At 44.4% G+C, this 14,208-nt stretch overlaps 1 protein-coding gene across 1 annotated transcript in view; it reads left to right on the top strand.

The window, feature by feature from the left end:
* The window catches only part of SUMO3 (small ubiquitin like modifier 3), a 51,881-nt gene extending 41,268 nt beyond the window's left edge, over positions 1-10,613 (top strand). Inside the window, exons 3-5 of the mRNA XM_033947010.1 lie at positions 2,958-3,029; positions 9,427-9,505; positions 9,925-10,613. Of these exons, the coding sequence (XP_033802901.1) occupies positions 2,958-3,029; positions 9,427-9,505; positions 9,925-9,941 (168 nt within the window). The 3' untranslated portion in view covers positions 9,942-10,613. The remainder of the gene's footprint in view (positions 1-2,957; positions 3,030-9,426; positions 9,506-9,924) is intronic.
* The last annotated feature ends 3,595 nt before the right edge of the window (positions 10,614-14,208 follow it).

The raw sequence follows: 14,208 nt of genomic DNA, 5'->3' as shown, positions 1-14,208 counted from the left end.
CCCATAAAAAAATATGTGATTGGGGAATTTTACTAATTGTAGACATCCGTTTTGGTCAAACAATATACTGTCCTGGTGAAAACCGGACTTGTGCAACCTGAGTGTATGGGAAAAGGACTTTTATTTTTCATTATTGGAGCCTTTGTTATTTTATTATGATGTTTACAAAAGCACTGTGAAGGGCCACATATACACTTTACTGTTTTTTGCTATATTGAGTTTTCCATAAGGTACAGCGCAGAGGATTAGTGTGTTGGTTGTTCACAGAGAGCCCAGCCCTCCTCTCAGCTTACTGAACTTCTCTATGCAATCATCATAAGCAGCTTTTTTTATTTCCTCGAATTTAGCATGTCCCCCATGGAAGATACAGAGGTTTTTACAGAGGAGCACATTATTAGACACATTAACATTCCCCCATATCCTCACCTCTCTAGCATGGGAGCACTAGGAACTGTTCCTGATTACAGATGTCACATGTGGAGTCACACTACAGCCTCACTGAGCTCCTGTGACAGACTCAGTGTGAAGCTTCTCTTCCTCCCCCCACTTCCCCCTCACACACTGCCAGGCTCATAGGATACTAAGGGGAAGACAGGCAGGCTAAACATCCACTCACAGGACTGCAGCCAGCACAGGAGAATGGGCCGCGGCCCACCGGGACAATGCCCGGTCCTCCCAATGGCCAGTCCGGCCCTGTTGCCAGGTGAGCTGCAAAGCAGACACCGGCACACTCACCTCCCGCCGCATATCTTAATTGCGGAGTAGAGAGTTGCGCGGGGACAGAAATCCCACCCGTCCGCACCTGTCCCCGCCAAAGTCTCACCCGTCCCCATGAGGAATCCCACCCATCCCCGCGAGGAATGTCCTCCGTCCCTGCCCATCCCCGTGAGGAATCCCCTCCATCCCCGCCCGTCCCTATAAACTTCAGAAATAGTTATTTCATTTAATTATGCTACTGAATTAAAGGCTCTGGTAGAAACCCATTTACAAATAAGCAAAAACACTTTATTAATTTGGAAATATTAATTGGGAAGAATACACACTTTGTAAACGGGTTTTTACCAGAGCCTCTTTTGTTTATAAATTTTTATCAACACAACTAATATACTACTTTATCCTGAAGCAAAAAAAAAAGAATAAAAGAAATAGAATTCTTTTCCTACCTTTGTTGCCTGGTTTCTGCTTTCCTCATGTTCTCATTCAGTTCCTTCCATCCACTGTCTCTCTTCCTTCTGCGTCTTCCATTTGCTCTGTTACTGTGCCTCTCCCCTTCTCCCCCCTTCCAAATTGGTCTGGCACCCATCTTCTTCCCTCCGCTCCCCCCATAGTCTGGCATCTCTGTCTTCATCTCTGCCAGCGTCTTCTCCCCACTCTCTCTTCCCCATTTCCTTTCAGCGTCCTTCTCCACCCCCCCATCTTCCCCATGTCCTTTCAGCGTCCTTCTCCCCCCCCCCCCCCGGTCTTCCCCATGTCCTGTCAGCGTCCTTCTCCCCCTTTTGTCTTCCACAAATGCTTTCAGTGTCCTTCCCCCCCACCCCGTGTTCCCCATGGCCTTTCAGCGTCCTTCTCCACCCCTTTGTCTTCCCCAGTGCTTTCAGCGTCCTTCTCCCCCCTCCTTCTCTCCCGCCCCGGGTGCAGCACAGCCGGCCAGGTCCCCTTACTTTTGTGGCGCTTCCCCGACCGACAGACCGACAACAGCCCCGGTCTGACAAACCTCCCTGCCCTTAACCGCGAATCTAAATTTCCTTCTTACAGCTGCTGTAAGAAGGTAATTTAGATTCGCGGTTAAGGGCAGGGAGGTTTGTCGGACCAGGGCTGTTGTCGGTCGGTCGGGTTAGAGCAGCAAAAGTAAGGGGACCTGGCCGGCTGTGCTGTACACGGGGCGGGGCGGACCGCCCCCTCCCTTGGTAGCCACTCGAGCCGCGAGGCTACTTCTCCTTACCTACCCTGCCTGCAGTACAGAGCCGAACGGAAGTCTTCCCGATGTCAGCCCTCCCTCCCTCCGACGTCAGCGCTAACGTCGGGAAGACTTCCGTTCGGCTCTATGCTTGCTGCAAGCAGAGCAGGTAGGGAGAAAAGCCGCGCGACTTAGTACATCCAGCCCCGCAGGAATCCCGCGACCCTCGGAGGCGTCCCCACGGAATCCTCGCGACCCGTGCAGCTCTCTATTGCGGACCTTCCCACGTGCCAGCTGCAAGGCCTTCGCGTGCCACAGGTTTGCCATCGCTGAGTTAGGGCAAGTAGTTTTGCAAAATCTTTTTACTTTCTGTTCTTGAGTGCCAACTTTCCCTACATTCTTCTTGGGTTTCCCCAGGCTTATGTATAGTCAGTGTTCAATCTCTTCCAGATTCATGATCCTGGCAGCTTGGGGGTCCCACATGTCACAATATTATACCTGCTTGTTCTCAGAGAAAGCAAAGATACTTCCCTGTAGCAGGTGTTCTCGGAGGACAGCAAATATATAATCTCACAACCTGCTCACTTCTAGTTGGCTTCTTAGCTTTGTTACTGAACTGATGGTTTTGTGAGCCGATGTCAGACAGGAAGGCGCTGTCATGCACAAGGTACGACCACTGCCTTAAAATTTAAAGCGACAGTACACTTGATATGTGTCCATACTGGGTTCTATGGATGACATCACCCACATGTGAGAATATATATTTATATATACCTGCTGTCCTCGGAGAATATCTGCTACATGTAAACATCTTTGCTATTTCACCTTTTAAATTTTCTTGTGTCTGTTATTCAGGTAGACACTATTTTAAAAAATTATATTAAGAAAAGTCAGATTTCATACATGATTATATGGCATTTATTCTTTGTTGGATGAGTTCAGCACAGCTACACTATATATTTTTAAATTTAATCAACAGAGCTAACAAGAACCAGAAAAGATGAACATACAGTTAAATTACAAAAATATTAACCATTTTTTTTTCCAAATATTTTTACAGGGCTTATCAATGAGACAGATTAGATTTAGATTTGATGGACAGCCAATTAATGAAACAGACACACCTGCACAGGTATGGCACATAGTCACAATTTATTGTATATTTTATTGCTTTTCCTGGTTATTGTTTGTCCTGTGTTTGCATGAAGAGAAATGGAGAAGAGTGTGGCTAGAGCTACAACCTCGGCACCTTGAGGTTGTGGCTTTAACCCCGCGCTGCTCCTTGTGACCCTGGGCAAGTCACTTAATCTTCCACTGCCCCAGGTATATTAGATAGATTGTGAGCCCACTGGGACAGGTAGGGAAAAATGCTTAAAGTACCTGTATGTAAACCGCTTTGAATGTGGTTGTAAAACTACAAAAAAGCGGTATATAAGTCCCAATCCCCTTACCTTTCCCATACAAAGATCAAAGTAAATAGAGAAGTCCGTTTCCTCTGAAAAATTCCAGTGTTGACCAGGGCAGTTCCCACATTTTAGCATTATACTTTTCCTTAGTGTCTGCTCCAGACCATTCCCTTTGAATGGATATGTGTCCTACCGGCAGATGGGAAGACAGAAAAACTACTAGAGACTTCATCTTACATAACCCTGTGCAGTCCTCTCACCTTCAGTATTTCTCAGTCTCCTCAGTAGATGGTAGGTAAGGTGCCTGTGCAGACCTGTCCCTAGGGCCCTTTTGGGCTAACTTGGGGGGCGGGGTGAGGAATGAAAAACTGAATGCAAAACAACAGAAATTAGAGAGTGCCTTGTTGCAAAAATAAAGGTAAAATAAAAGAAAGTAGAAAAGTTGTACCTTTTGGTGGGGATGTTCAGTGCTCTTTTTTAGCCTGTTCATTGTGGGGGTGAACGCTCCCTCCTCCTCCAGCTGGTCATGTGCTTCAGCCTCCTTTCCCTAGAGTGGGGTTCCTTAAGGCAGTTCTCTGGGCAGGAAAGGAACAGCCAGTAACCCAACTTACAAAAAACAAAGCTGCTGATCCTTCTGGAGTCTTCCTGCCTGGTGCTGAGGCCGTTGAAGGGGTTTGTTCATAGCATTTGCAGAAGTGGATCAAGCGTGCATCATGGAGGCTTCCTCGGGAAAGACATGACATGGTGTGACCTAGCAGCAGTTTGTGCCATGTTTATGAGGATTCTTTGTTGGGGGGGGGCTTCCTTTGGTTGCTTGGCCCTCAGGATCTGTTGTGATGAGCACAGAGAGAGCAAAAGGGGAGGCTGAAGCACCACAGCTGACTCCCGGATATTGTCAGACAAGTTGCCTCAGGGCTTTGATGCTGCAATGTTCTTGGCATGAAAGATGAAGCTTCTGGAGCAGAGGACCCGCTAGTTTTGACTAGGCAGGAGGCTGTAATTCCTCTGCCCTTCTCCATAGAATTTGAGTTGCTGCTTCATCAGGCTTTTTACATTAAACAGCATGAGCCTAGCTCCTCAACTCAGGAGTTAGCGGTGCTTGGCTTCTCTGATGAGGAATCCTTGGTGGCACTTGATCAACCTGGGCCCTGGATTGAAGGGCTTGAGCTTGTAACTGTGGAGCTGATATTGCTTCTCATGTAAGGAGAGTTTCAGTGATGAGGAGGATTGGCCCCAGGATCTTATGGACAATGGCTCTGAGCCTCTGCTAGGTGAAGGACCCATTTGTGGTCTGCATTTTTGTTGGCAGGAGCTGCCCTTTTTTGATCTCCCAAGTTTTGCATTGCTTGGGGCTTGAAGAAGATAAGCACTGAGGAAGGGGGATCCTTTGCTTAAATGTACCTGTAACTCACCAAAAGTTATTCCTTTTAATAAGGATCTTTAGGAGCTTGTCAAGGCACAGTGGCAACTGCCAGATGCTCCTCTTGGGGTGGCTGGAGTGATGGCTTGTCATTACTAGCTTTTGGTGGATGTGCAGGACTGGTTTTGGTTGCCAAAGGTGAAGGGCGGTATGGTCCCCAGGACCATCGCATGGAAGCCCTTTTTAAGAGGTCTTTCAAGGTTTCCGCTTTGACCCTGCAGGTAGTTATTTCTGATGGTTATGTCACTCAAGCCAGCTTCAGTTGGGCCAAGAATCTCCCTGATGTTCAGGAAGAGATGTCTGATGATGTCGTTAGTTTGGAAATAGTATCAGCAAGGGAATGCTTTCCCTATGTCTAATTTGGTTTGGGCCTTGGCTTTGTCTGTGGCAGAGCAGCATTTTCTCTGGCTCCATTAGTGGTCAGCTGACATGGCTTCCAAAGTGTGTTTTTGAGGCAGATCTGGTCAAGCTGGTCAAAGATCTGGGAGTCCTTGATTTACCACTATAGTCCAAAAGTTAATTATAATAAAATAAGGATTAGTTTTTAATTATGTAGCATGAGACTATATACATGCAATGTTTTAATTTTTTGGTAAATGAATTCCATTAATTCATGTCATGGCCATGATTTTAAATAATTATGAAATTATTGTGCTGTGAACTATCTCCAATTTAATATTCATATCATTCATCAAAAGTAAGCCCATCTCTTTTCAGCCTCTAGTTATCCATTTTATGATAGGCTTATTACTCAAGCCCCCAGTCAATTTGAGCCTCCCACAGTGTCATGAGATCTCAATATTGTTCCCACCCAGCATATGAAATTTCCATTTAAGTCATTTGATTCTTGCCACCTGAGGTTTTTGACCTGGAAAATCTTATTCCAGTGCAATAGGTGAGACATTCTAGACAGATTATTATTTCCCCATAGCCACTCTGCCTCTATTGTACTTCACTGGGCTCTCTAGCTCCACCTTCAGTTCTTTCCTTCTGCATGCGTGCTTGCAAGAGTGTTTGTTCTACTCTGCCCATTTTATTATTTTTAATTCAATGTAATTTTGTCCTTTTTTCATGGAATTGGGTGCTTGGAGCGAATTTGAAACTCTTCCTGCTTGAGAATTCACAAACTTCGGTGTGTAGCTGATAGGCCAATCCCACTGGATACCTGTTAGCCAGCCTTCATAATTTTGTGTGGATCTCAGGGCTCTCCCTGACATGGTCTCACCTACTGTTAATCAAGGTTCTAGTGCAGGTGGCTAGGTGCCCTTAGGGGGCTCGGCGGTCGGTGTCTCGCAGGGTGCTGGCTGTGTTTTTGCACCTCTGCCCATCCCTGTGCACATTTGTTGGTCCGCAAGGGTGGAGGTGTAATCAGACATAGGAGTCTGACAGGTAGCCCAAAGATCAGCTTTTAAAGAACCATTCCCAGCATTGTGTCAGGGGATTTTCTCATTCAGCTACTATGAGAGAGCGGAAAGCAGGCTACAGCACAGATCCTGTCAGGTCACAGTACACAGGCAGCCTGTGAGAGGAATCGGGGGTGGCTGGAAAAGTGGGGTTGTGAGTGTTTCTGAATGTTCTCCTATGTTCCCCCTCCTGAAAAATCCTAAAATTGCCATTTTAGAGTTTGGAAAATGTGAAAAATATGTGATTTTAGTGCAGATTTTTAGCATTTTTTTTTTTCTATAGCTCCCTGCATCTTGAAAACTGCAAATTTTGCCTAGAAACCTGCTGGACTTACCTCATGTGGATTCTTGTCAGGATTGCACAAATTTAGCGTTTTTAGAGCATTTTTGTGCCACACGCCACATGGCACAGCCTCGGGGGGTGGGGGGGCGCATCGTCCAGCTTAGCCTCTTCCCTGTTGAAGAAGGTGACCAAACGCTCAGCTAGCCTGGCTGTGAGTTTTTTTTGCCTCTTTTGCAAGTTTCTCTTCATATTCTTTCTTAGCTGTCTTTATCAATGCTTGCATCTAACTTGCCAGTGCTTGTGTCTCTTCTTATTTTCTTCATTCGGATCCTTTTTACATTCTTTAAAGGATGTTTTTTTTTTTGCTCTAATAGCCTCTTTCACTTCACCTTTATACCATGCCGCCTCTCGTTTCCTCTTTCCACCTTTGCTGATACCTTATACAAGATTTCATCATAACAGAATAATTCCTCTGCATACATCTTAAGCTCATTCCTAAGATAATACTGGAGTTCCATCTTATCCAGTCAATTGTTCTATCAGCATTCTTCCTAAAACCCCATGCCTATCTTGGTGAAAGCACACTGCACAATTTGGTCTGCTTGGCTTCTCTCTGGAGCAGACTAAAACCCATAGACAATCTATCTAGCTTTTTGTTTCTTTTGATCCCAGCAGGATAGAGGCAATCATCTGTAAATGCACATTATGCAGTTGGTTAGCAGATTGTTTGTGCTCAGGTTGGGCTGATTGTGGAAGGTCACATTACAGCTCGTAACTTCAGAGCCTTAGCTGCATTGGTAGAGTCAGCCTCCATACAGGATATATGCATAGTTGTGATGTGGTCATCAGTCTACACCTTCACATCTCGTTGGTTTGGTCAGTCAGTCCTTCAAAATCTATTCAAGTCCTTGAAGACATGTGTACGTTTCAGGGAAGTTCACCATGGTGGGCTCCATCAGATGATATCACCCATGTGTGGGAAGTGTGTCCTGCTCAGAGCACCTGGTACAGGTGAGTAATTTGCTCTACTATTGTATGGTAGTTTTGCTTACATGTAAGGATTTTTTTCAGGTTTTGAGTTTCACGGTATGCCTGGTAGTTGTTTTGTTGCGATTACTCAGATGACATGAGAATGAGTTGGGTTGTTTGTGTTTGCTATATCTTCCATGGAGAAAATGTGTTAGCCTGTTGGGGGAGATAGGGATTTTGTGGATGAAGGGCATAATTTACATTTAATTCATAAGAAATGTCATATTGTATCACTCCAAAGGTCCATGTGGGCCATATATGCAATGTATCATATGTCGTCATCATTTTTCACGTATGTCCCAACTGGTATAGAATGATTTTCTGCTGTCTATAATATTGAAATTCAGATTTAGCATACATATCTATTTGAAAAATCTATATACAGTGGTACCTTGGAATCTGCACTTAATCCGTTCCCAAACTCAGTTCGAGTTCCAAAACATTCAAGTATCAAGACAATTTTTCCCATTGAAAATAATAGAAACTGGATTAATCCGTTCTTTGGTCCCACAAACTCAGATTGACAGCACAATAGAATCATTATCCCAGGACAAGCAGGCATGATATTCTCACATGTGGGTGACGTCATCTACGGAGCCCCAGCGCGGACAGCTTTTCAAGCAAACTTGCTAGAAGTTTCAAGTTTGCACACTGCACCACGCATGTGCATGCCTTCTCGCCCACTAGAGGGCGCATCCCACCTCGTGGTCCTCAGTTCAATTTTTTCCGCGGAGCCAGAAAGCCCTGTGGATCTGAGCTCCAGTGTATTGCCTTCTAGCTGCCGCGTTTCGTTGTTCTTTTATTGGAATAAGTTCGCGGTGCTCTTTCTTGTTTTTTTCGTTTCTTTTCTTTTCAAAAAAAAAAAAAAATATTTTATTTTTCGTTGGGCTCCGGGGGCTCCCGGAAGCGTGGTGCAGTGTGCAAACTTGAAACTTCTAGCAAGTTTGCTTGAAAAGCTGTCCGCGCTGGGGCTCCGTAGATGACGTCACCCACATGTGAGAATATATGCCTGCTGTCCCTGGATAACACCTGTTACGGTAAGTAACTGTGCTATTTGATCTTTTATTTTATTTTTTTACAGTCTAGCCATGAGATTTTGCTACTTTTACATGCAAGCCATCCCCCACGCAGCTACAAGTTTCTAGAGCAGCCCTTTAAAGGCAAGTGCCTCCTATTTTTTGTTGTGTTTTGCTCTCTCAGGTGGGGGAAGGGCAGAAATGAAACAGAGTAGGAAAACCTTGTAATGTGAAAAAGAAAGAAAAATAAGAAACCCTCCCCCTCCAAGCAATTTGACAGATTTTCAGCCCAAGAGTTGGCATAAAGGTACAGGCCCCCAAAAATAAGGATCGGACATCGGAAGTGCTTCAAAACAAACAGGGAGAACGGAAAGGGGGGAGGTGTTAGAAATCGCTGGGTTATATGGGGGGGGGGTGTTCTGGAGACAGGAGGAGGAGGCATGGCGAGAATGAGCTGGAGGAGCCCGATCGGCAGCTGCAGGGAGGGCCCCAGCCCCAGCAGATCCAGTCTCCCTCTCTACCCCACCCCCCACAAAACTTTTATTTTCCCCACCTCTCTGGCAGCATGGCTTACACAGGAGATCGGAGGGGGTGATTATTATCAGCGAACTAGCATCTGCCACTTTTTAATTTCTCCTTCACCGCCCGCAAAACATCACAGAGGAGCCTGCTTTTCCCCATGTGTACAGGCGATCGGGAGCTGCTGAGGAGTTTCGTGGAAAGGAATTACCAAAATCTGCCGATTCTTGCTCCTCTGCTGTATTCTGGGTTCTCTCACAAGTTCGGATTCCAAGACAAAATTTACTAAAAATTAAAGTTTGGATTCCAAGTTGTTCGAGTTCTGGGGCGTTCAGATTTCGAGGTACCACTGTACAGCCTTCCTAGAATAACCATTCAAAGTGATTACAAAAGTAATGTTTTAGTCAAGTGTCGTGAAAAAAATTAAAGAACCTTTTTGGTTTTATTTCACAGCTGGAGATGGAAGATGAAGATACCATCGATGTATTTCAACAGCAGACAGGAGGAACTTTTTTAGGTTTTGTGTTTCATGGTATGCCTGGTAGTTGAGTTTTGTTGCGATTACTCAGATGACATGAGAATGAGGGGAGGGGGTTGCTATTTCTTCCATGGAGAAAATGTGTTAGCCTGTTGGGGGAGATAGGGATTTTGTGGATGAAGGGCATGTTTACATTTAATTCATAAGAAATGTCATATTGTATCAGCCCAAAGGTCCATGTGGGCCATATATGCACTGTATCACATATGTCATCATTTTTCAGGTATGTCCCAACTGGTATAGAATGATTTTCTGTTGGCTATAATGTTGAAATTCAGATTTAGCGTACATACTTATTTGAAAAATGTATATACTGCCTTCCTAGAATAATCATTCAAAGTGATTACAAAAGTAATGTTTTAGTCAAGTGTAGTGAAAAAAAATTAAAGAACTTTTTTGGTTTTGTTTCACAGCTGGAGATGGAAGATGAAGAAACCATCAATGTATTTCAACAGCAGACTGGAGGAGCATGTTAAATGAGTTATTCTGTTGTTTTTTTGAGTGGAATCAAAGACCACCTACACAGTTCACCTCCTCATCTATCCTTGGAATTGCTATTTAATAGTAAACAAATGAACTTGCATAAAATAATTCTGAAACTCTTGAGGACTTTACCAAAATATTTCTCTTTGACACACAATATTGAGTTGCACAAGTCTCTGCAGGGATTAACATAAATTGGGCCAATCAGAATTATCTTCTCTATTTTCTAAAATCAAGGTTGTCTTTCAACTTATGTATATTTTTTTAAATTTGTGACCTAACTGTCCACCTCTGTTGTAGTAGAGAGTTTCCCCAAGCAGTTTTTTTAGTGTACAGTATGTTCCACCCTTCCATTCTTTACTGAAATGATGTAAATAAACTGCATCCCCTGCACAAGTGGTTTTAGAGGCCTGTTCCTAAAAGTAGAATGAGTAAGGGTGGGGGGAAATAAGATTTTACTTTTAGTCATGCTGTAAACATTTTTGGTTACTCAAAGAAATGTTAAATACATATGTGGGACTATACATGCAGATAAAATGCTTTGTGTTAGAAGTGTGAGATTGCAAATTTAAATGTTGTCAGACTGTGCTAAAATAAAAATAAATGTTTTACCAATATATACAAGGTGGCAAGCTGATTAATGTTAGCAGTTGAATTATTATTAGAAATAATGAGCTCCATTAGGTACTTTTTTGACTCAGTTTTCCCATTACCCACAGAAAAATGTTTTATCCTAGGATAAGCAGGTAGCATATTCTCACATATGGGTGACGCCATCCACGAAGCCTGGTACGGACAGTATGAAAAGTGAACTGTCATTTTAAGTTTTAAGAAACTTCACGACTGCCTTCCCGTCCACCGAGGCTCTTCGTTTTCTGCAGAACAAAGAAGTATTGTTTGGCTGGATTTCATTCAGTCTGTTTGCTTTCCCACTTTCATGTATTGTTGTTTTTATTTTTTCTTGACAATCTCAGCGACAATTGAGTTCAATTTCGCTGAAGTAATTTTTCCATCTACGTTGAAATTGTTGATGGGTTTTAAAAGGTGTGGCAAGTGTGCGCAGCCTATTTCGACTGCAGACCTCCATAAATGGTGTCTACAGTGTTTAGGCCCTGAACACAAAATAGAGACTTGTTCTCACTGTTCAATTTTAAAATCCCGTTCTCTTAATGCCCGTCGCACTCAATAGGAGTAGTTATTTGGCGCTACCATGGATGTTGCCAGATCTTCACAGGTGTCGACATCAAAGACTCCAACATCGACTTCGACATCAATATCGCAAGAGATTCCAGCATCGGGGAAGCTAGCTAAGAAGCCACCCGCTTCCAAATAGCGTTGCAGGTCTGTACCGAATCAAGTCCCTTGATGCAGACCAAACCACGACCAAGACAAATAATGGGTTGCATACGAAGGGGTTTCGTCAGCCGTAAGAGGGAAGTCATTATGCCATTGTATAGATCCATGGTGAGGCCCCACCTGGAATACTGTGTGCAATTTTGGAGGCCGCATTATCGCAAGGATGTGCTGAGACTGGAGTCGGTGCAGAGAATGGCCACCCGGATGGTCTCGGGACTCAAGGATCTTCCATATGAAGAACGGCTTGACAAATTACAGCTATACTCGCTCGAGGAGCGCAGAGAGAGGGGAGACATGATCGAGACGTTCAAGTATCTTACGGGCCGCATCGAGGCGGAGGAAGATATCTTCTTTTTCAAGGGTCCCACGACAACAAGAGGGCATCCGTTGAAAATCAGGGGCGGGAAACTACGAGGTGACACCAGGAAATTCTTTTTCACTGAAAGAGTGGTTGATCGCTGGAACAGTCTTCCACTACAGGTGATTGAGGCCAGCAGCGTGCCTGATTTTAAGGCCAAATGGGATAGACACGTGGGATCTATTCACAGAGAAAGGTAGGGGAGGGTCATTAGGGTGGGCAGACTAGATGGGCTGTGGCCCTTATCTGCCGTCTATTTCTATGTTTCTATGTTTCTATGTTTCAGGTTGTCTCTCCTCCAAGGTGTGCATCCGCATCGAGGTCACCCACTGCTGCATCGATGGTACCGGCTGTTGAATCATCAGTACCAATACTTTCTTTTAGGGAGAAGCTCGATGAATTCTTTCAGAGGGAGCTCTGTAATATATTTAAATTGCACTGCATGCTGGTGCTAACATCGACTCCCTCGGTATCAGCTCAGCTTGAGCATAGCATTACAAGGCCTTAAGGTACCGCTGTCAGCTATCCATTGGAGCATTGACACTCCGTGCCGATCAACCTCAAGATATTGCTCCTCAACACATTGATCCCATGTTTTGAAGCGTAAAAGGGGCACTCATCAGACCTCTTCCTCGCCTTCATCAAATCGGTACCGAAGACGTTGAAAATCTTCTTGTAGACATAGTTCTCCTCGATGCACAGTGTTTCCAAGCCTTCTATATGATTCAGATTTATGTTCTAATTCAGATTGTTCTCCTTCTTTATCTGCACCTGAATCTTATGGAATTCCTTTGGAATAGTCACCACAGAAAACACCTCTTAGGGGAAAATCTCCAGAGACATTCTTTTACCAGATACATTAGGCAGCTAGGCAAAGCCCTACCTGTCAGACTGGAAGCTGATAATGGTCACAGTGTGGAGTACTTGGAGGCCTTGGATTATGATGAACCTCCAAAAGAACTTCTCAAGCTACCATTACGCGACATTCTTAGAGACACTTCTCAAAAATTGAGAAAAGCCTTTAACAATTACAATTGTTCCGAGAAAACTTGATTCCTTATTTACGATCATTTCTTGCCCAGGGTTTGATAAGCCACAGCTTCAGCATCAACCATTAGTGGTGGAATCAACCCTTAAAAACTCATCCAATGCAAAAGTTTATGCCTCAGTGCCTCCAGAGCTGTACCATGGACAAATTTGGATGTCGCCTTTATCAGAATTTCAAGTTGGCGAGCAGGATCTTAAATTACAATTTCTGCATTTCCTGTTACTTAAAACAACTGATAAGACAATTGCCTAACTTTGACCAGTATATTCCTTCACAATACCTTGCACAATATCAACAGATTGTGAAAACTCTCTCACAGTCTAGATCAGGGATGCCCAAAAGGTTGATCGCGATCAAACAGTAGTTCGCAAAGGCAAAGCGAGTCGATTGCAGAGCCCATCCCGGGCTCCGTGATAGACTCACATTGCCTTTGCCTTCTCTCTGCTTCCCTAATGCCAATGCAGCAACAGGCCAGGCACATGCAGCCACTACACAAGTGCAGGGCCCACAAGCCTTCCCCCTCCCCTCCCCCGACGTCAATTCTGACATCGGAGAGGAAGTTCCGGGCCAGCCAATTGCTGCCTGGCTGGAACTTCCTCTCTCCGATGTCAGAATTGACGTTGGGGGGGGGGGGGGTGGAAAGGCTTGTGGGCCCGGCACTTGTGCAGTCGCTGCACGTGCCTGGCCTGTTGCGGCATCGGGGAAGCAGGGAAAAAATTGGCGGTGGTGGCTTAGGGAGAGAGAAAGAAAGGGGGGGGGGCAGGGAGAGAGGAAGAAAAAGTTGGATTCATGGAGGGACAGAGAGAGATGTTGGGGAATGGAATGAGGTCTGGAGGAGAGGAAGCATGGCAGGAGACAGAAAGAATGGAAGAAAATTTGGATGCACAGTCGGAAGGAAGTGTGTCCGTTTTGAGAATTTATATCTGCTGTCTATATTTTGCACTATGGCCCCCTTTTACTAAACCACGATGGCGGTTTTTAGCACAGGGAGCCTATGAGCATTGGGAGCAGCGCAGCTTCCTGCGCTAAAAACCACTATCACGGTTTAGTAAAAGAGGAAGGAGGGGGTATATTTGTCTATTTTTGTATAGTTGTTACTGAGGTGACATTGCATATTTTAAAGTCATCTGCCTTGACCTCTTTGAAAAAAACCCAAGTATAAACATTTTCTCTGCATACAATGTGCTTTGTGCTTTTTTTTATTATTATTTTATTGTTGGTAGATCATTTTGACTTGGTCATTTTTAAAGTAGCTTACAAGCCAAAAAAGTGTGGGCAACCCTGGTCTAGACAGTATATTGCTCGGTCAGCCTATGATACTTTTGAGATACCATCTAGAACATCGGCTATGTCAATGGCTATGAGGTGTCTAGCTTGGCTAAGAGTTTCTGATATGGACATTAATCTTCAGGACAGATTAGCTAACATTTCATGCTTAGGGGATGAGCTTTT

The sequence above is a fragment of the Geotrypetes seraphini genome, chromosome 5, assembly GCF_902459505.1.
Source record: "Geotrypetes seraphini chromosome 5, aGeoSer1.1, whole genome shotgun sequence".
Lineage (NCBI taxonomy): Eukaryota > Metazoa > Chordata > Amphibia > Gymnophiona > Dermophiidae > Geotrypetes > Geotrypetes seraphini.
Note: the sequence above shows the minus strand (reverse complement) of the source record. Positions and strands in the feature narration are given on the sequence as shown.